Source organism: Ammospiza caudacuta, chromosome 21, assembly GCF_027887145.1.
Source record: "Ammospiza caudacuta isolate bAmmCau1 chromosome 21, bAmmCau1.pri, whole genome shotgun sequence".
Lineage (NCBI taxonomy): Eukaryota > Metazoa > Chordata > Aves > Passeriformes > Passerellidae > Ammospiza > Ammospiza caudacuta.
The window spans coordinates 8,972,338-8,994,576 of record NC_080613.1 but is presented as its reverse complement, the minus strand read 5'-3'; the positions used below and the strand labels follow the sequence as shown (position 1 = coordinate 8,994,576).

The window sequence follows — 22,239 nt, the reverse complement described above, 5'->3', positions numbered from 1 at the left end:
ACAGCCTGCCTGAGGGAGCCAACAATTTGTCCCAGGAATTTTTATGATCTCAGGAACATAAACAAGAGCTGAGAGCTCTCGTGAGGGCTGGAGCGTGCAGCAGCCGCCTCTTCTGCTGTGGCCACCCACCCTGCACTATGGTGGCCTCCAGCAGGGACCAGCCAGGGCTTGGATCCCACCCTGCCCCAGCAGGCACTGCCAGGACCCTGGGAGGGGCTGGGCAGCACATGGGACATCCCAGTGGCACTGCCAGGACCCTGGGAGGGGCTGAGCAGCACATGGGACATCCCAGTGGCACTGCCAGGACCCTGGGACAGGCTGGGCAGCACATGGGACATCCCAGTGGCACTGCCAGGACCTTGGAAGGGGCTGGGCAGCACATGGGACATCCCAGTGGCACTGCCAGGACCTTGGAAGGGGGTGGGCAGCACATGGGACATCCCAGTGGCACTGCCAGGACCTTGGAAGGGGGTGGGCAGCACATGGGACATCCCAGTGGCACTGCCAGGACCCTGGAACAGGCTGGGCAGCACATGGGACATCCCAGTGGCACTGCCAGGACCTTGGAAGGGGCTGGGCAGCACATGGGACATCCCAGTGGCACTGCTGTGTCCCTAGGAGGGGCTGGGCAGCAGACAGGACACTGAGCAGGAGGAATTCCTATTTCTACACAGGGTTTTGTCCAAGACTTGCAGTGTCCCTGACCTCCTCACCTCACTGCTGTCCCTCAGACATTCCTGGGCTGCTTGCTGGAGCTTTTGGATGAAGCAACCAACCTGGGGATGGAGGCACCTCCCGGGATAGGGGCGGGGGGGCTGAAGGCATCTGAGGCACCCAAGGGTGCTGAGGACACCAGGAACCTCCACTCCTTTGTTTTTTCTAACACACCCAGGCCCTGGCAGGTCCCTGAGGAGATGGGACGTGTCCTGGTGCCTGGGCAAGGTGTCACCTCCATGGGTGGGTCAGGGACACGGCCCCTGTGAGCAGCCAGGGCTGGAGGCTGAGCTCAGGGAGGCATTGCCCAGATTCCTGAGCACAGCCACCCCTTTAAGCCCCAGACAAAAGCAGCAGCCCGTGGCCATGTGCAATCACAGCTCTTCCTGCTTTCAAAGACAGCAGCTCCACCAACCTGGCCAGGCAGGACCCCAAATAAACCACCCCAGGGAGCTCCCCAAGCCATGTCAGCTTGTGAGCAGCCCCACCTGAGGTGATCTGCCTTGGGAGGACGGGAAGGCAGGATCCCACAGAGCCACAGCACCAATCCCATCCCTTTAGCCAGGCAAGAGACACGTGGCAGATCAGCTGCTGATGGAATAAAACCCAGTCTGAGCCCTGACACGGCTCTGGGGACCTTGGGGAGCCGCCAGCACCCTGGGAGCCCCAGCACAGCTGTCCCCTCCTCACACCCAGGGGGCTCCTCCCAGCCCCAGGAAATATTTGGGACAGGCAGGTGTGTGCCAGGCTGTGGGGCTGGGGAGCCCTTGGGGTGCCCAAATCCCTGCCACAGGGCCAGGGGCAGAGGGTGTCAGGGAGGATTTTTCAGGAGCTCTAGATTGCTGGAGAGGCCAGAGGCAGATGTGTTTACTCCATATTCTCATTGCTGTTGTATCTTGCTGGTGTTTCAGGTGCAGATCAGACTCAGAGCCACCTCTGGAATCACCTGCCAGGGGTTTCCTGTTCCTCCCTGGGGATGTGCCCAGGTGGGAGCAGCACTCACACCCAGGAGCAGGGGGACAGTGCCTGGCACAGCTGCTCAGGGGGGCACTGAGGGGTCCCTGAGCTCCTGCAGCCCCGGCATGGAACACAGACAGGCACACAGCTGATCCTGCTGTGTGCTCTTCCATGAGGTGGGACAAACCCAGCCCAGGCAGTGCACAGGGCCCCAGGATAGGCTGGGCCAGCAGCACAGGGCACATTCCACCCAGGAGCAAGGAGAACCTGAGCCCCAGGGCCACCAGCAGGGATGGGGACAGAAAGGAAGTGCCAGTTCAGGGGAGTCTCCAGCAGTGACTCACCAAGGGGAATGAGCCCCCCTAAAGTGGAGCCAGAATCAGTTCCCAGGGCTGGGGAGGGACAGGGAGCTGGGGATGGAGGCCTGGCCTTGCTGTAGGAAGGACAGGGAGCTGGGGATCCTCACCTTGCTGTGGGAAGGACACGGAGATGGGAAAGAGCCCTTACCTTGTCAGGCTGTGGGAAGGATGGGGAGCGGGGGATGGAGATGGAGCCCTCACCTTGCTGTGGGAAGGACAGGGAGCCCTTACCTTGTGGTGGGAAGGACAGAGAGCTGGGGATGAGCCCTTACCCTGTGGTGGGAAGCACAGGGAGGTGGGGATGGAGCCTTACCCTGCTGTGGAAGGACAGGGAGCTGGGGATGGAGATGGAGCCCTCACCTTGCTGTGGGATGGAGAGGAGCTGGGCATGGAGCCCTCACCTTGCAGTGGAAGGACAGGGAGCTGGGATGAGCCCTAACCTTTCTGTGGGATGGACAGGGAACCCTTACCCTGCTATGGGAAGCACAGGGAGCTGGGGATGGAGATGGAGCCCTCACCTTGCAGTGGGAAGCACAGGGAGCTGGGATGGAGGCCTGGAGCCCTCACCTTGCTGTGGGAAGCATAGGGAGCCCTCAACTTGTGGTGGGAAGCACAGGGAGCAGGGATGAGCCTTCACCTTACCATGAGAAGGACAGGGAGTTGGGGATGGAGGCCTTGCCTTGATGTGGGAAGGACAGGGAGCTGGGAGGAGCCCTAACCTTTCTGTGGGATGGACAGGGAGCCCTCACCTTGCAGTGGGAAGCACGGGGAGTTGGGACGAGCCCTCACCTTGCTGAGGAAGGACAGGGAGCTGGGGATGGCAGCCTGGAGCCCTTACCCTGCAGTAGGAAGCACAGGGAGGCCTCAACTTGTGGTGGGAAGCACAGGGAGCTGGCATGAGCCCTTACCTTTCTGTGGGAAGGACAGTGAGCCCTTACCCTGCTATGGGAGGGACAGGGAGGTGGGGATGGTGGCCTTACACTGTGGTGGGAAGGACAAGGAGTTGGGATGGAGGCCTTGCCTTGCAGTGAGAAGCACAGGAAGCTGGGATGGAGGCCTTGCCTTGCTGTGGGAGGGACAGGGAGCCCTTACCTTGCCATGAGAAGGACAGGGAGCTGGGGATGGAGCCCTTACCTTGTGGAAGGAAGGACAGGGAGCTGGGGATGAGCCCTTGCCCTGCTGTGGGAAGGACAGGGAGCCCTTACCCTGCTATGGGAGGGACAGGGAGGTGGGGATGGTGGCCTTACACTGTGGTGGGAAGGACAAGGAGCTGGGATGGAGGCCTTGCCTTGCTGTGGGAGGGACAGGGAGCCCTTACCTTGCCATGAGAAGGACAGGGAGCTGGGGATGGAGCCCTTACCTTGTGGAAGGAAGGACAGGGAGCTGGGGATGGAGCCCTTACCTTGTGGAAGGAAGGACAGGGAGCTGGGGATGAGCCCTTGCCCTGCTGTGGGAAGCACAGGGAGCTGGGATGGAGATGGAGGCCTTACCTTGCAGTGGGAAGTACAGGGAGCTGGGATGAGCCTTCACCTTGCTGTAGGAAGGACAGGGAGCTGGGGAGGGACAGGGAGCTGGGGAAGGAGATGGAGCCTTACCCTGCTGTGGGAAGGACAGAATGCTGGGGAGGGACAGGACAGGGATCTGGGAGGAGCCCTCACCTTGCGGTGCAGCAGCTGGGCCTGCGGGCTCCCCGCGCCCTCGATCTCATAGCGGACGCTGTTGAAGAGAGCGACCCCAAACTGCTCCTTGTAGCAGCGGCAGAACTCGCCCAGCACCTTCCCCGTCCTCTCTGCGGGAAAAATGACAAAAAATATTAACACTTTTTAAAGTTTAATAGTAATAAAGTGGTTATAAAAATAGTAATATAATTAGAGTAATAAAAATTTGAGTAGAGTAATAATTAGAGTATTAATTTAGAGTAATAAAAATTGAGATTAGGACAATAGAAACAAAGAGTTACGGGCAGTCTGGGTACCTTTTTCTGGGCAAAATAAGTCTGAAAAAGGACCCACATTAACAGAGGAGTAACCCTTAAAAGCAACAGCCTGTTGCATATTCATACACCTCATCCATGATGCAAAAATTCCATTCAAACACAGGATTCTGTCTGGTCAGTGTCAACTTCTTCCTTTTAATCCTAACAGCTCTTCATGGCTGAGTGAGGTGGGGAGAAGTTCATTTCTTCTGATAATGGAGCAATAAATTCTCTTTCTCTGAAAGATTTAAGTGTCCTGTGGCTGCTGTCTTGGTGGGAGTACCTCATTCCTTTCTTTAAAAAAATATCCCACATACATAGTTTCTATTTTAACTACAAAAGTTCCATTTAAACCACAAAATTACATTTACCATACTATTAGAATGCTAATACAGCATTGCTAATCAATACAACATAATACATATAGTAAATATCGGTGTAGGGCCATATAATATTCACTTTTCACATCTGCAATGGGACAGCACAGCCACATCAGGCACGGGCTGGGTTTGGGGTCTGAACCCCTCAGAGCCCACCCAAACCCCTCCCCAGTCCCCTCCTGCCTGCTGGAATATAAAAATATATCTGAACAACTGAAGCCTCAATGTGCACCAGCCACACTGTCTGTAACTGTTCTTAGAATTGTCTCAAAGCAACCCAAAATTCACCAAAGTTACTAAAACATCAACTGTACTAAAATAAAAACGAAGAAGCTGAGAGACTGCATACCAAGATCACAAGAACTAAATAACAGAAGACTGCAGAACACCTACACAGTAACCAATCACAAACAGTAAAAAACGAAGGCAGAAAGCAAAAGAACAAAATGAAAACACCAATCAAGAAGAGTAGATTTATAAAATCTATAATATAAACAATAAACAACTTCTACTTAATCGTATTAATCAATTATTCAAGAGTTCTAGTTCATCCACAATGCTGGAACAGCCTTTGGTGCAAGGACCAAGGCAGAATCCGCTCCCTCCTGCCCTCCCTGAGCAGCCCAGAGCCTGATTCAGGGTCAGGATGATCTCTTTTTTTGGCCTTTCACATTAATTTCATGGATTCCTCTCCCCAGCAGGAAATTCCTGACATTGAGCTGATTCCGGCGGTGCCGGAGCTTCCTGTGCCTTGTGCAGCTCCTGGCCCTGCTCCGGCCACCTCAGCTGGCTGGGATTGGGGTGAGCCCCCCATTCCCCAGCCCAAACACCACTGACACCCCCGTGACCCCTCTGTGTCCCCCAAGGGCCACCCCAAAAAGGGCTCCCAGCCTGTGCTCAGCAGGGATTGGGGTGAACCCCCCATTCCTCACCCCAAACATCACTGACACCCCCTGACCCTGCTGTGCCCCACAAGGGACATCCCACACAAAGGGATCCCAGTCTGTGCTGCAGCAGGGATTGGGGTGAACCCCCCATTCCCCACCCCAAACATCACTGACACCCCCTGACCCCGCTGTGCCCCACAAGGGACATCCCACACAAAGGGATCCCAGCCTGGGCTGCAGCAGGGCTGGGATTGGGGCTGGGGTGAGCCCCCCATTCCCCACCCCAAACATCACTGACAACCCCTTACCCTGCTGTACCCCCACAAGGGCCACCACACAAAGGGCTCTCAGTCTGTGCTGTAGCAGGGATTGGGGTTGGGGTGAGCCCCCCATTCCCCGACCTCAAACATCACTGACAACCCCTAATCCCCTGCTGTGCCCCACAAGGGACATCCCACACAAAGGGATCCCAGTCTGTGCTGCAGCAGGGCTGGGATTGGGGTTGAGGTGAGGGGAAAGGACAACCTGGACCTCCCCACTCACTCACCTGAGGCAGGGACCCCCACCAGCACCCCAAACTCCAATCTGGGATGAGTCCAAGGTGCTGGGAGAGCCTGAGGTGCCAGGCATCCCCCTGCACCCCTCACTGGAGGAGATCCCCTCCATCCCACAGGCAGCCCCTGGATGCAGCCCCTGGATGCAGGGGGTGGGGGCACACTGCAAACCCACCCCAGACAGCAGGGATGGGATTTTGCCAGCCCCAATGTGGCCAGAGGAGCTCCTTGGGCATCCTGACCCACCCAGCACCTCCCCACCCCTGCCCCAACCTCCTCTGCACACCAAAACCCCATCCTGAAGCATCCCAAAGCTGCAGAAACAACTCCCCCCTGAGCTGCTTTTGGCACACACAGCCTCGACTTTGAACTCCCCAGTCAACTTTGCCCCAGAGCCTGTGAAAAATGAAGAATTTGAGTCTCCTCCAACGATTTCTGACAGCTCAGGCTTGGCCGGAGTGCCGGCGATGGGCGCGGGGAGGACAGATCCTGGCTCTGCATCCCAGTGCTGGAGCCAGCACGATGCTGGGGGCACAGACCCAGACAAAACAGCCCCCACGCCAGCTTGGCACGGCCTGGCAGCAGCCAAAACCTCCAGCAGGAGCCAAAACCTCCAGCAGGAGCCAAAACCTCCAACAGGAGCCAAAATCTGCAGCAGGAGCCAAAATCTGCAGCAGGAGCCAGCCCGGAGCTGCGCTGGCAGCCAAGGCAGCACAAGGAGCAGCTTTGCTACAGGGTGCTGCAAATCCCCACGGGATGAGCAGCTCCAGAGGAAAATGCTGCCCAGGGAGAGATAAACCCATCCCTGAGGAGATGCCAGCACTGCCAGCCACTGAGCAAACCACAGGCCAGGGCAAAGCCCCCCAAAACTGAACAAATTCACAGCACAGGATGGGACACCCCAGCTCATCCCAGCACAGAATTCCTCAGGCTGGGTTTTGGCCTCTCCTCCTGGCCTGCACACAGCACCTCTGTTGCAATTCCTGTCTCCCAGGCTGTGTGATCCTGGCCAGGGCTCTGGGCAGCCATGCAGAGAGCTGAGATTGAAAAGGACATTCTGAGGTTTCATTTCCTTTCAGTCCATGGGAAAAAAGGAGCCCCTGCTCCCCGGGCAGGCGAGACAGCTTAGTCACTCATTCTTCCCTGATTAACAGCAGGGCCAATTAAGGAGGGTTTAAGCACATGGAAAAGCAAAAGTCAATTATTTGCAGAGGTTGGAACAAGGCTTGCAGTCAAACAGCAGAGGTGACTAAATCTCCCCAGGCTCAGCAGGATGCTCAGGGTGCTGGGGGATGCTGGGTGCTCCCTGCCTGGTAGCCCTGGTGGCAAGCCCAGGGGAGCAAGAGGGACAGGGACACCTGGGGGTGTTATAAGAGTGGGGGCTGTGCCTGAGCAGAGGGTGGGTGCCCACACTGCCCATGCCAGAGGGTGTCCCAACCCCTCACATCTGGCAGGGCTGATGTGTCACCCTCAGGAAGCGCCTCAGCCGCCCCCTGGCTCGTCCATCAGTCTGAGCAAAGCCTCCCCGAGGAGCTGGGGGCTGTGCAGAGCATTCCCTGCCAGCACAAGGCAGCACTGAGGGCTGCACAGAGCATTCTGTGCTCCAGCTCTGCGACCAAAGCCACCCACGAGTGGCTGTCCCTCCACCAGCAGCTTTGGCTGCACATCCAGCCATGAACTGGAGGGATTTGGGGACAGGGGACACAGCCCCCTAGCATGGCAGAGGAGGGGAACCCCTGCAGCCAACACCACCTGGGTGTGGGCTCAGACACGCACAAAGCATTTGGCAAACAGCAGCACCCACAGGGAGCTCCCAGGGCTGGGTGTCCCCAGCCACCCACCCACCCCAGCGCTTTCCCAATGCCCTGGGACCAGCCCCACACCCTCCCCCTGGCACCAGCCCATCCCTGGCACAGGCCCTGGCATGTCCCTGGGCTGGCTCCTGGCAGGGGGAAGCCACTGTGGGGCTCCCAGAGCAGCAGCAGCACCAACGCCTGGCTGGGCAGGATCCCTGTGTCAGCACCTCTGGTGACAGAGCTGCTCTGTCCCCAGCCCCCAGCTCCCCTCCTGCTCTCTGTGACTCAGGCACACGTGGTGGCTCCAGCAGGGGGGACATGAAGGGGCTGCACAGCCCAGAGGGCACCCAAACCCCAAAATGGGATGGGTACAGGGCTGGATGGGATGATGGCAGCAAGGACAGGGCTCAGCCAGGCCACAGCAGCTCCAGAGGGCACACAGAGGGCTCTGGGCACCCAAACCCCAAACCAGGCTGGGTACAGGGCTGGATGGGATGATGGCAGCAAGGACAGGGTTCAGCCAGGCCACAGCAGCTCCCGGCCACGCTCCAACCCTCCCTGCCAGGTCCTCCACACCATGCTGGCATCACCCAGGCTGTGCTGTGGGCACAGCAGGGCACAGAGCAGGGCAGCACAGGTGTGCCATTGTCCCGGGTCAGCCTGAGGCTCCTGTGGCTGAAAACAGGACAGGAGGCTCCTCTCCTGCCCAGCCCCTGAGCAGTGCTGCCACCAGAGCTGTCAGCCAGGGCAGGGTGACAGGCAGGGCACAGCCCTGGAGCAGTGGGTGCCCCGAGGGCAGGCACAGCCCTGGCGTGCTCAGAGGTCACAGCCAGGGCAGCCCTGCTGGCTCCTGGTCCCTCTGAGCCAGGGCAGGAGATGGATTCTGCCTTCAGGATTCCAAGGCAAACTGTCCAAGCTGGTCCCGCAGCCTGCACTGGCTGTGTCCTGCCCTTGGAAGTATCTCCAGCCCCATAATCAGCCCCACACACGGAATCATGGATTGCTCTGGGCTGGAAGGGACCTTGGAGGTCATCCCATCCCACCCCTGCCATGGCAGGGACACCTCCCACTGTCCCAGGCTGCTCCCAGCCCTGTCCAGCCTGGCCTTGGGCACTGCCAGGGATCCAGGGGCAGCCACAGCTGCTCTGGGCACCCTGTGCCAGGGCCTGCCCACCCTCACAGGGAACAATTCCCAATTCCCAATATCCCATCCAGCCCTGCCCTCTGGCAGTGGGAGCCATTCCCTGTGTCCTGTCCCTCCATCCCTTGTCCCCAGTCCCTCTCCAGCTCTCCTGGAGCCCCTTCAGGCCCTGGCAGGGGCTCTGAGCTTTCCCTGGAGCTTCTCCTCTCCAGGTGAGCATCCCCAGCTCTCCCAGCCTGGCTCCAGCCCTGGAGCAGCTCCATGGCTCCTCTGGATCTCTCCAGCACAGACAGGGCTGATGTGTCACCCTCAGGACAGCAGCCAGCTCTGACCCTGACCTCCCATTCCCCAAAGCCAGCCCCAGCTCTGTGCCCTGGGGACAAGCCACCCAAGAGCTGCAGGTGTGCCCCAGAGCCCTGATCTCTGCAGCCCAGCCCTGACCTTGCTCTGATCCCTCTTGCTGCACTTGCTGCCTGCAGGCTGTTTCAGCAGGGTGGGGAGGAGAGCAGAGCTCCAGGAATTCACCCCACAGCCCCAGGCTCACACAGAGCCCTCCCAGCACCACAGTGTGTCCAGAGCTCGTTTTCCTCATTGCCCTTGAGATCATGTGCAAATGGGAGTGCTGCTGGAAACAGCCCAGCCCTGGGCAGCCCAGTCAGCACATCCAGCCAGGGGGAGGTCAGTCCTGCACAGGTTTGCTCCAAAATTTCCTTGTCCTTCCTCCTCCTCCTCATTCTTGCTCAGCTCAGCACCTACGGGGGTATCTGTGTGTCCCTGGTGGGACAGAGCCTGATGGGGACAGGATGTGGCTCAGCCCAGGTGTGTCCCCAGGGCTGGGCAGTGGGAGCAGAGCTCTGGGGCTGAGGGGCAGCAGCAGCACAGGCACACCCAGCACTGGGGAATATTTGGGTTGGAAGGACCTTAAAGCTCATCCAGTGCCACCCCCTCCCACCCCTGTCACACCTCCCACTGTCCCAGGTTTCTCCAAGACCCTTCAGCCTGGCCTTGGGCACTGCCAGGGATCCAGGGGCAGCCACAGCTGCTCTGGGCACCCTGTGCCAGGGCCTCACCCCATTCACAAGGAAGAATTTCTTCCCTATATAACACCTAATTTCCATTCTTTCAGGTTGCAGCCATTCCCCCTCGTCCTGTCACTGCAACTCCTGATGAAAATCCCTCTCTGGTCTCCCTTGTGCTGTGGAGACCTCCCAGGCCCTTCTGTTCTCCACCATACCCACCCAGCCCTGCGTGCTCACACAGCCCCACTTAGAGGGGCTGCAGCCAGAGTTGGGCAAGCCCAGGGGGAACCTCTGCATCCTCCTCCAAGGCCACAGCCCATTGTGCCAATGGTGCAGTAAAACAATCCACTGCCTTAAGATTTCCACCTGCTGCTGCTTGGAATTCCCAGTTTTTGCCTGTCAAGTCCATCTAGAATCAGTGAGTTACTCCCACTGCTGAATTAAACTGAGCAACTCTGCCCAAGCTCTCTGTGTGCCATGGCCCAACCACCAGTGAGACACCAAGAGAATTTTTCATTTCAATTCATGCTGCTGCTGATAAGCTCGGAATGGTGCAGCACCCACAGCCCTCAGGTGTCTCCTGCCCTTCCCATCTGTGCAGGGGCTGAGGTGCCTTTGGAAGCCCAGCTCTTGCAAAAGGCCCCTGGGATGATGAAAAACCATGGAATAACAGATTGGTTTGGGTTGGAAGGGAGCACAAAGCTCATCCCAACCTCTGCCACTGTCCCAGGAGTGGAGTGACAGCAGGGGCTGCAGCAGGGTGCCCAAACCCCTGTGCATGGATGCCACAGGGATGCCTCACCCCAGAGAGGGAATTTTCCTCTCGGTCCAGAAAAAAATTAAGAGAAACAAAACGGCCAAAGCAGCTCATTGAAGCAGAACCCCTGGGCAGTGAGGGCAGGGCCCCAGCCCCGTGGGACAGCCAGGCTCAGGCCAGCTCCCCTGGTCCCACACAGTGTCCCCTGTGCCCCTGCCAGGGGGGACAGAGATGTGCCTGAGGGCAGTGAGGGGTCACAGCCTCACATCCCTGTGCTGGGGCTCCCTGCCCTGGGGACAGCCCCTCTGTGCCATGCTGGGGGTGGCTGTGACATGGTGGCACAGGTGACCCGTGGGCAGTGTGTGCTGGCCTGGCCAGTTTGCCCAGGCTGCTGGGGGAGGAGTTAATTACTAATTTAGCTCGTAAATGATTAGTGAGCGGGGGCAGGCTGCTGGAAGGGGGGAGCACAGGCTCCAGAGCTATGGCACTGACAGGGACAAGCACCATGGTGGCACTGACAGGGCCAGCAATGGCCTGGGTGGCTCTTCTAGCAAGGGAAACAAAGGCACTGCAGGGAGGCTGATGCCACTGCTTGTCCCCAGGTCACCTCTGGCTGTTCCCACTGTCCCTTGGCCATCCCCCTGTCCCAAATCCTGGCATTATGGAGACAGGGTGTGAGGGCATCTCCCTGAGGGCACTTCACGGTGAGGATGGGGTGCACACATGGACGGGGGGCACAGGATGCCATGGATGAGGTGCCCAGGGCATCCCACAAGCAGCACCCAGACAGGAGGACCCATGGCCAGGGGCTGTCCTGGCTCATCCCTGGCTCATCCCAGCAGGAATTTGGGAAAGACTGACAGCAGGAGGTGGCACAAGGGACAGTGCCACTGTGGATGGGGCACAGGAACCCTGCAGAGCCAGCGGGGCACACAAAGGGTTAAGTCCCAGCCCGCAGTTTAGGGTTTCGGGAATTTGGATGTGAGCTCATTTCCACCCAGAAACACAAATTCCCTCACAGGGGCCTGACTCAGCCCGGCTGAGCATCCCGAGGAGGTGCCAGCACTGGGGGAAGTTGGGCACCAGTTCCTCACCCGGGGGCACTGGGACAGGGGCTGGGGGAGGCCAAACCAGGGGCTGACCCAGCAGCTCTCTGCATTTCCCCCTCTCATACACACCAGGACAGGCTGGAATAAGGAAAGCAAAGTGGGGAGAGCAAAAACTGGGAGAGTTTTCCCTCTGACATCCTTGAACCCAAATACACCCTTCACCCAAACCCACCCAAACCCACCCCAACCCACCCCAAACCCACTCAAACCCACCCAAACCCACTCAAAACCACCCAAACCCAGCTCAAACCCACTCAAACCCACCCAAACCCATTCAAACTCACTCAGACCCACTCAAACCCACCCAAAACCCACTCAACCACATCCAAATCCACTCAAATCCACCCTAAACTCACTGAAGCCCACCCAAACCCAGCCCAGGTGCTCCTGCTCTGGGCTGCTGTTGGGACTGGCACTGAGCTTGGCTGGCACAAATGAGGAGCAGAGGCTGCTCTGTGCCAGGCACTGCTCAGCACCAGGCAGGACAGGGGCACTGCCAGGCTCCAGCAGCACCCCACAATCCATCAGGAATATTTTCAGAACTGAGAACAGTGCCTGAAAGCAGCTGAGCAGGGCGGTGGGGGTGGGAAGGGAGCACACGGTGCCTCTCCACGCTGCCCTGTGACTCAGCCGCGCTGGGAAGGGTGGGCTGAGCAGCAGGAAGGGATGAGGCAGCGCAGCCTCCAGAGAAACCAGCTGGGGCCGGGCCTGAACCGGTTGAGCCTCTCTGGCCGTGCCCGAGCCGTGCCGGGCTCTGCCCCCGGATGAGTCAGAAGCGCCCGTGGTGCCAGCACGGGGCTGGGGCACCCGCTGGGGACACGGCTCTGCCACCCCAGCCCTGCTGGCACCCCCAGGGCTCTGTGCCCACCCTGCAGTGCCTAGCTGTTGGGGAAGGTGAAACAGGAAAGCCCTATAAATGTGATTGTCTGGCAAAAGATTTTGAGAATATGGAAACTCTAAGTGAGATTGAAATGAAAGCAAGCTTTGAGATCCCTCAGTTACTGAACAACTGGAAAACAATGGTGTGGCCAGCTGAAGGTGATCCCCTTTTGATGGAACAACACCCTCTGCTTGCAGACAGGCCCAAGGCTCAGAGCAGACCCTGCAGCTTGGCAGAAGGGGCCCAAAGAGGAGTTTTTAGGGTTTAAAATGTAACACAGTATGGTAATGTAATGATTCTTATAGGCTGTATGGAAATGCTATAGAATTTGTATCTTGTACTAGATTGGTTAGTGAGAATCAGAACATTCAACACAGAAGATGATTTATTGTATTGTAACGGGAACCTCGCTCTCTCACCCTCTCTCCCCCTCTCTTCTCTCGGGCCTGCTCTGAGCTGTGTTTGGCAGCTCCCAGCAGGGCCCTGCACCCAGGCCCTTTGCAATAAACCCCAAGTTCCAGACCTGGCTCCAGAGATCTCTCGTCTCCATCCATCCCCACCATCCTATCCCCCAAGACTCCTACACCCAGCCCATCCCCAGCACCTCTCCCTGCCTGCACAGGCTGCCCACCCCACCTGCCGGGACACCCCGCACTCCCTGCCTGGCCCTGCGCGGCTCCGGAGCCGAGCATGGCGCTGGAAATGAAGCAGCACATCCACAGCAGCTCCCCAACCTCAGAACAGCTGAGAAACACTGACAAACCCACTCTGGGGCAAGCTTTGCACACCTTCTGCTGCTCCTTTTGGGCACCGCTGCTCCCGCTCCCCAATCCCCAAACCTTGAGCTGGGCTCAGCCCCTGCCCCTAAACCCTTCCCGGGGCTCAGGGCACACCCAGGGTTAGGGGCCAGGAGTTTTTCCATGCCCTGGATGCTGCTGCCCTGCTGCTCCTGGGAACAAGGCAGTGTGTGGCTGCCTTGGTTTAAAGAAAAAGAGGGAATAAAAGAAAATGGCTTTCACAAGGGACTTAAAAAAAAAGTATTCTGCTTTAAAAGCCTGAAGCCAACATTGTAAACTTTAGAGTTACACATCTTTTTTCCTCAAGTGTGAGACTGATGCTCATTAAGGAAAGTGTCCTAAACTGTAAATAATAATAATAATAATAATAATAATAATAATAATAATAATAATAATAATAATAATAATAATAAATCCTCTAATAAAAAATCAAATTATCCAATCCCTAAGTGTAGAGTTTAATAGGAGGTGCCTACTATGGAAAAATTTACCTGAGCATATATATCTAAGAAATAAAAGCCACAGAAACAATTATTTCCATGACACGAGTACCCAAATGTACTCAAATGTGCATGCAAGGAATGTGCCCGTGGATAACAAATAACAAATATTAATTACAAATAATAAATAACAAATAACAAATGACAAATAAATAACAAATGGCAGCGTGACTCCCAGCGCCTCTCGGGGCTGCACTGAGGGCCTGTCCTGAGCCTCCCTGCCCAAACACATCCCCACAATGGATGGGGCAGGAGGAGATCCCTGTCCCCAGGAGGAGATCCCGTCCCCAAGAGGAGATCTCCATCCCCAGGAGGAGATCCCTGTCCCCAGGAGGAGATCCCTGTCCCCAGGAGGAGATCTCCATCCCCAGGAGGAGATCCCCGTCCCCAGGAGGAGATCCCTGTCCCCAGGAGGAGATCCCTGTCCCCAGGAGGAGATCCCGTCCCCAAGAGGAGATCCCCGTCCCCAGGAGGAGATCCCCGTCCCCAGGAGGAGATCCCTGTCCCCAAGAGGAGATCCCTGTCCCCAAGAGGAGATCCCCATCCCCAGGAGGAGATCCCTGTCCCCAAGAGGAGATCCCCATCCCCAGGAGGAGATCCCTGTCCCCAGGAGGAGATCCCCATCCCCAGGAGGAGATCCCTGTCCCCATTCAGCCTGCAAGCCCCCTTTGCCCTTGGAGCAGCCTTTGGGGCACAGCTCCAAAGCCGTGGGGCACAGGTGCCCTCAGGTGTGCCAGTCCAGAGTGGCACCAGCAGAGGTGACAGCACTCCCAGGATGTGTCCCATGGACAGGCAGGTGGCTGTGGGAGGATGGAGCATCCTGAAAACCTGAACCCCAAAGCCTGAGCTAGACCAGCAGCCCTGCCCTCATCCTGGCTGCAGCCACATCACCCCACGTGTCCTGTGTCCCCCTGGGTGCCACCAGCACCCGGGCAGGGTGGAGAGGAGCTGCCACCCCTCTGGCTGTCCCCACAGCAGGGTGGGACCCAGCACCACCCCAGATAAGGCCCGGCTCATCCCCCAGCACCGGCTGGGCTGCATTGCATCCGTCCCTCGGGATGGCGCAATCCCACCGAGCCCAGCCCAGCCCCGCAGAGCCGAGCCCAGCCAGGTGTGCACTGCCATCCCCACCCTCCTGCCAGCCCCTGCCAGCTGGGGACAGGGAGCTGAGGTCCCCACGGCAAAGGGGACACTGCAAACTTGGCCATCTCCTCCAGCTGGGGTGGGCGGTCCTTGCTCAGGGATGTCCCAGGAGCTGTGTCCCTTGTGTCCCCCCGTGCCCAGCCCCAGGAGCTGTGTCCCTTGTGTCCCCGTCCCTTGTGTCCCCTCATGCCCAGCCCCAGGAGCTGTGTCACTCGTGTCCCCTCGTGCCCAGCCGCAGGAGCTGTGTCCCTTGTGTCCCCTCGTGCCCAGCCCCAGGACCTGTGTCCCTTGTGTCCCCTCATGCCCAGCCCCAGGACCTGTGTCACTCGTGTCCCCTCGTGCCCAGCCCCAGGAGAGGAGCTGAGCCTGGCACACTGTCCCTGTGCCCAGCTGGACAGTGCCAGTGGGAAACCCAATCCAGCCCCAGGGGAGGAGACCGAACAAAGAATTTTATGTGCATCTAAAAAAACAACCCAACCACAAGGGATTGAAGAAAACAGACCTGGAACCTGTCCTGAAAATAGACCTGGAACCTGTCCTGAACCTATCCTGAACCCGTCCTGGAGTTCCCTCCCTGCTGCTGGGGAGAGTTCTGTGCCCAGCTCCTCCAAACCCATCCCACAGGATGCTGAGCCACCACAATTTTGGGGTCTGGGAGCTGGCAGACCCCAGCTTTGGGCAGAAAAACCTCACAAGGGGCTGAGCAGATCTGGCAGGAGGAGAAAGGAAGCCAGGACAAGTGTCCTGTGTCCCAGGAGCCACCAGCACAGCAGATGGATGAGATCTTGCCCCAGGCCTCTGTCACCTCCAGGGCAGTGTCCCATCCATCCTGAATGTCCCATCTGGGGTCCGAGCTCCCAAGAGGAATTCCCCAGAGAGATCCCTGCCAGGGAAGGGCAGAAGGGGACAGAGAAGGGCAGGAGGACATGGCAAAGGGCAGGGAGGCACGGGGAAAGGCTCTGTGCTTTACCAGAGCTGGGACCTGTGTCAAATGTCGCTGCTCTTTCCTTTTGAAAAGGGGGAAAAGGTGGAGTTTTATTCCTTCCTCCCCTGCCGGGCCAGGAGACTGGGAGGAAGCAGGGACTGCTCTGCTCTGCCCCTTCCTCCCCTCCTGGCTCTCCACAGAGCCACTCCAGGCACTGGGACAAGGCTCCAAGGCCAGCCAGGGGCTGGGGACATGTAGATGCCATGGGACAGAGAGAGAGAACAAAAAGCATTTCTCGAAGCAGCTTGTGAGAAATTTTAAAGAGTTAGAAAGAGGTGACAACTTGTTAAGCATGAACACTTCACAGGTAGTGTTTTTCTACTCCATCTTTCTGTTCCTCTCAAAGACAGTGAGTGAGGAAGATGTTTCTGTTAGTTAGCCAATAGAATAGAACCTATCATACCACTCTATAAATCAGCGTGGTTCGTTTAAATAAAGGAACCTTTGCCTTTTCTACAATCCTGACTCAGTCTCGGCGCAAGAGTGACAGGGAGGGGCACAGCCCCTGCTTGGGGACCCCAGAAGGAGGTGACATCCCCCCCAAACAGGGTGGTGAGAGCAGAGCTGGGTCCTGCAGGGGCAGAGCAGCTCCTGGAGAGGTGTGAGACTCCCTGCCCCATGAAATGCCCATGGATGAGCATCCCTGCATCCCTCCAGCCCTGCTTCCTGGCACAGGAGCCTGGCAGTGCCACTGGGGCTGGGCAGGGGCAGTGCCAAGGGGCACCAAGCCCCTCTGAGCTCTGAGCCAGCCTCTGCAGCGATCTGGGCAGGAGGGGAGGCAAAGGCTTGGGAGATCCCAGCTCCTGGCTGTGTCCCTGGGTGGGAAATGAATTTTAGAGTATTAAGGCATTTACAGCTGTGGCTAAAGCTGATAGGCCAATAAACACTTATAATATATTGTAATTAGGAAATAGCTGGCTTCTGATTGTGATGGTGTGAGTTATAACATCTGTATTGTCTCACCCTTCACGTGGGACTGAAAATGGAATAAAAGTTTTTAAAACACCTCTCAGCTGCCTCTTGTCATGGGTCAGAAAAGGGCATAAACTGGGGCATAAAAGGGCATAATCTGGGGCAGAAAAGGGATTAAACTGGGTCAGAAAAGGGTATAATCTGGATCAGAAAAGGGACTGAAAATGGAACAAAAGTTTTTAAAACACCTCTCAGTTGCCCCATGTCTAGGTCAGAAAAGGGCATAAACTGGGTAAGAAAAGGGTATATATAATCTGGGGCAGAAAAGTGCTTAATTTGGGTGAGAAAAGGGCATAATCTGGGTGAGAAAAGGGCATAATCTGGGCGAGAAAAGGGCTTAATCTGACATCCCTGCCATGGGTTTCGGGGTGTCTGACACTGCTATGGAGGTGTCCTGCTCTGGGGGTGCTTTTCTATCCCCGAGCTGGCCCAAGGACAGCTCTGAGCTGCCCCCCTGGCTCTGTCCCTGCTGTTCCAGCCCTGCAGCTCCCAGCAGAGCAGGGATCCCCTTCCTGCGTGCCCAGAGGGCTAAACCCTTGCTGGGGGAGGCAGGGGAAGCCCCCCGCGAGGGGAGGCAGGGGCACGGCCGGGAGGGCTCCCACCCACCCGGGGAGGCCACCAGAGCACCCCGTGTCCCCTGCCCCGGCACGCCGGGCTGCGAGCGAGCGCCGTGCCCCGACACGACGGCTGCAGGTAAAGCCCCGGCGTGCCAGAACCAGCCCTGGGCGCTGGCACGGAGCCCTGACATGCCAGGGGAGTTATTTATTTGGCGATGAAAGACGCACGTTTCGCTGGGAGAAACCACGGCACGGCTGCCCCCGGGGCAGGGCGAGGGTGCAGCCTGCAGACCAACCCCAGAGCCCGGCAGCCCGCACCTCCCACGCCGGCTGGGGCTGAGCCGGGGCAGGGGCTGGGAAATGAGAGTCACGCTCAGGGAAGCCACAGAGAGCCTCCTCTCCTGCTGCCAGCAGCCTCCAGCCCCGGGGCACGGCACAGCCCGGTGCCTTCTGGCGTTTGCCGGGCACCTCTGGAGCCGGCCCTGCAGCACAACTCATCCCATCCCACCCCATCCTATGCTATCCCAACTCGTCCTGTCCCATCCCATCCCATCCCACCCTATCCCAGATCCATACCAGATCCCAGATCCCAGATCCCAGTTCCCAGATCCCAGTTCCCAGATCCCAGTTCCCAGATCCCATTCCATCCCATCCCACCCCGGATCCATCCCAGATCCCATCCCAGATCCCATCCCAGATCCCATCCCATCCTAGATCACATCCCAGATCCCATCCTAGATCCCATCCTAGACCCCATCCCAGATCCATCCCAGATCCCATCCCATCCCAGATCCCATCCCAGATCCATCCCAGATTTCATTCCATCCCACATCTCATCCCATCCCAGATCCCATCCCACCCCAGATTCCATCCCATCCCATCCCCCTGCTCGCACTCTCCAATGCCCCACGAGGCTCCCTGGAGCAGGGAGGCCGCAGGTCCCGCCCCAGGGACGAGGCTCGCTGTCACCTCTGCCACCTCCGCGTGGGCTGCTGCCTGTGGAAGTTCCCAGCCCGAAATTAGCAGCTGCTTCACTCCATAATTAACGGGCTGGCGACTCCCCGGAGATGCCAGAGCAAGGTGTGAGCTCGCAGGGACCCTCCCTGTGCTGCCAGCCACCCCCACATCCCTCTGCCATGGAGACATCCAGAGGCTCCTGCTGCATCCCTGGGTGCTGCCACCCATCCAGGTGGCACCCAGGAGCTCCTGCTGCATCCCTGGGCTCTGCCACACACCCAGGGGTTCCTGTTTCATCCCTGGGCTCTGCTTTTCATCCAGGAGCTCCTGCTGCATCCCTGGGCTCTGCCACACACCCAGGGGTTCCTGTTTCATGCCTGGGCTCTGCTACTCACCCAGGATGGCATCCAAGAGCTCCTGCTGCATCCTTGGGCTCTGCCACCCACCTGGGATTGCACCCAGCAGTTCCTGCTGCATCTCTGGGTGCTGGCACTCACCCAGGAGCTCCTGCTGCACCCCTGAGTGCTGGCACCCCTCCCTGGGCTCAGGAGCAGCAGCTCCGCCCAGAGCTCCTGCCAGCCACACTTCAGCTCAGCCCCCAGGAGAAGGGATCCATGGGATGCTCCAGGGAAGCATCAGGATCCCAGCATGAGGGAAGAACTCATCCTGTCCCATGCTGAGAGCACCCTGGGCATGAGAGACACCTTGCAAAACTCCACCCAGTGACACCCTGGCTTCCCAGGGCACCCCATCCCTGCCACCCTGGTGGTGGTGCCCACGCTGGGCATCCTTGCACAAGGAGGGTGAGCCAGCCCTGCTCCAGCCCACAGAGCAGCTTGGAAACAACTCCCAACCCACATCTGGGAGGAAGTGGAGGAGGAGAGCAGCTGGAGGTGTTGACAAACAAACTGGCTGAGTCAGGCAGGAAGATGTCCAAAGCAGGAGGGCAGGAGGAAGCACTGGTCAGAGAGACCTTGGAGAAGGGAATGCAGGATCACACCTGTGCATCACACCTGGCTGCCCCGACACCCCAAAGCTGGCAGGGCCTGCCTCTGTGACTGCCTGGAGCCCTCCAGCCTCAGCTGGGAGGAAGGACCCTGCTCCTGATCCACCCAAGTGACACCTGTGTGGCTGGTGACTTCTGGGGGACATGAGCCTCACCATCAAATGGGCATGGCACCTGCACAGCCTGGGCACTGTGGGCATGGCAGGGCTTCCCCCACCTCCTCCTGCCTTTACCCCATTCCCAGGAGGGGCACAGGGCCAGGCCAGGCTCTCCCCAGCAGCTCTGCTGGTCTAAGGAGCTGCAACCTCAGGAAATGCTGCCAAGCCCAAAGAGCTCCTGTCCTCCAGCACTCAGGGCTCATGGGGGCCTGGGCAGCAAATCCAAACCCCCACATTTGGGAGGACAACTGGGAAAAGCTGCTTGGAGAAGGGCAGGATCCCTCCTGGGGCGGCAGCAGGGGAGAACAGGCCGAGCTAGGCAGGAAAACCCGGAGCTCTCCCTTCCACGTTGCTTTGCATGCCTGACAGCAAGTCGTGCCTTGCCTGTTGGGCTCCAGCCCCTCCCAGCTCCGGGGGCTCCTCAGGCAGCCAGGAGCCCTGGCAGGAGCAGAGAGGTGCTCCAGGAACCCAGTTTGCACCAGTGTGTCCCAGGGAGGTGTCCCAGTACAGGTGTGTGTCCCCCTGCTCACCCCAGCATGGCACAGGACACGTCCCAGCCCAGTCTCCATAATCCTATTCCACAGAAATCTTTCTTTTTCCCCTCATGAAATCTTTTTTCCTCTCTGCAGACCCCAAGCATGGGTTAAATCCCACCCTGGGGTAGCAGCTCAGCCCTGCCAGGGTGCAGCCTGCAAACACCCAACCCCTGCCCCAGCAGAGCCAGATTCCTGCACAGGAAACCCAGCCAGGCTTCTCCTTGTTATTCTTCAGGATTAGGATCACAGGGGCTCGCAATCTGTGCACAGACAATCTCAGCAAGCTCCAGAGAAATTCAGGATGTGCTTTGGATCCAAACCCGCCACAGGCAGCCCCGAGCCGGTGCTGAGCCGGGCTGGAACTTTAACTAATGCAAGATGAAAACCCCAGAGCGAGTTCCAAGCTCTCCTTCAAAGCTCAGAAACCTGCTGGCGTCCTGCTGAGCCGCATACCACGTAAGCATTCCTGCCAGGACGGGGCCTGGCAGGGCGGATGGGCTGCGCGGCGAGACGGCCGTGCCTGTGCCAGCCCCACGGCAGCTCCTTCCCACAGAGCCCTTGGGGACAAAAGGACTGCAGAGCCACTCCCGTGGCGGCTTTATGGCCGCGACAGAGCAGCGATACGGCGGAGCCACCTCCAAAACATGGTCGGTCCCCGTGAGACGCGCAAGGTCCAGCTCGAAGCCACCCGGGCTGTGACACCGCTCAGGTGCGGCCCCGCTGCAGCCACTGGAACCGAGGGGGTTTTTCTGCCAGCCTGGGGAGCTGAAAGCAAAGCTGGGACACGGAAGGGCTCGCAGGTCACGTCCTGCCCGCCCAGAAGCCCCGGGGAGCCCAGCGCCAGCATCACGAGTGACGCAAAGGGGCTCGGGGGGAGCGACAGGGGGTGACACCACTTAGAGGGGTCAGCAGTGTCACCACAGACCCCATGAGCAGCGCTGAGCCCCCCAGGCACGGCTTCGCGCCATCCGTCACCCCGCGGCTCCCGGGCAGCTCCGGACAGACAGACAGACAGACATCCCGAGCCGGCGGACACACGGCTCTCAATGACCGCATTGTCACCCTGCCCGTCGCACGGAGCGGGCGGGGGCACTGCTGTGTCCTGCCTGGAGCCAGCGTGGGGTGCAGGCAGCCCTTCCCTCACCCCAGGACCTCTAAGGGAGGGTTCCTATGGTCCTTTCCTAAGGATGTCCCAGCACTGTGAAAGGGCATGAGGCTCAGCTAGCGCCAGCATTACTTTTGCATAAATATAAATATATATATATATATAAAATATTATATATAATATTATACAATGATTATAATATATTATATATATTATATATAATTCATATATACTAGTGCCCGTATGACAGCGGTGTCCCTGCCCTTCCAGCATCCTCCCGAGCCCAGTTCCCCTCTCCCCTCCCCACAGCCCGAGGGGTCTCCGAGCCCCGTCGCCAACACAAACACCCCGACACAACGCAGCCTTTCATTGGGGAGGCACCCCGGGTACCCCCCGAGCTGCGCCGAGGCAAAACCGCGGGGAAAGTAAAAATTAAAAACTTTAAAGAGCGAGAGAGAGGCGTGGGGGCCCCGGTAAGACGGAGCGGGGGGGTTCCCACAGGGATGGAAGGAGGGATGGGGAGATGCCGGGGATCCCCCCGCGATGAGCGGAGCCGGGGGATGCCGGGGGCTCACCCGCGATGTGCTGGCGGCGACCCTCGTCCAGGTGCGTGGAGACCACATCTCCCATGGCGAGCGGAGCCGGGCCGGGCCGGGCGGCGGGAGGAGCGGCGGGAGGAGGAGGGAAGAGGGAGGAGGAGGAGGAGGAAGAAGGCAGAGCTCGGGGCGGCCCGGCAGAACGGCGCCCCACGGCTCCCCCCGGCCACTCCTCCCGCACCGCCCCCGGCCCCGGGCAGAGGCTGAGGGTGTCCCCCCGCCGTAATTAGCGCGGCTAATTAGCCGGGGGATGGGCAGGATGGAGGAGGGGGGCCGTGCCCCCAGCCGGAGCTGGCAGTGCCCGCTGTGCCCCGCAGTGCCACCGGCAGAACCGGCTCCGGGCTGGCACTGCCACAGCCGGGCTCCGTGCTACCTGCGCCCGCACCGCGGCCAACACCT

The 22,239-nt window shown here is 58.8% G+C and overlaps 1 protein-coding gene across 1 annotated transcript in view; it reads right to left on the bottom strand.

Moving 5' to 3' along the window:
* The window catches only part of NIBAN2 (niban apoptosis regulator 2), a 39,188-nt gene extending 17,270 nt beyond the window's left edge, over positions 1-21,918 (bottom strand). Inside the window, exons 1-2 of the mRNA XM_058818144.1 lie at positions 21,820-21,918; positions 3,689-3,819 (exon numbers count right to left, since the gene is read on the bottom strand). Of these exons, the coding sequence (XP_058674127.1) occupies positions 3,689-3,819; positions 21,820-21,874 (186 nt within the window). The 5' untranslated portion in view covers positions 21,875-21,918. The remainder of the gene's footprint in view (positions 1-3,688; positions 3,820-21,819) is intronic.
* Positions 21,919-22,239: the final 321 nt, after the last annotated feature.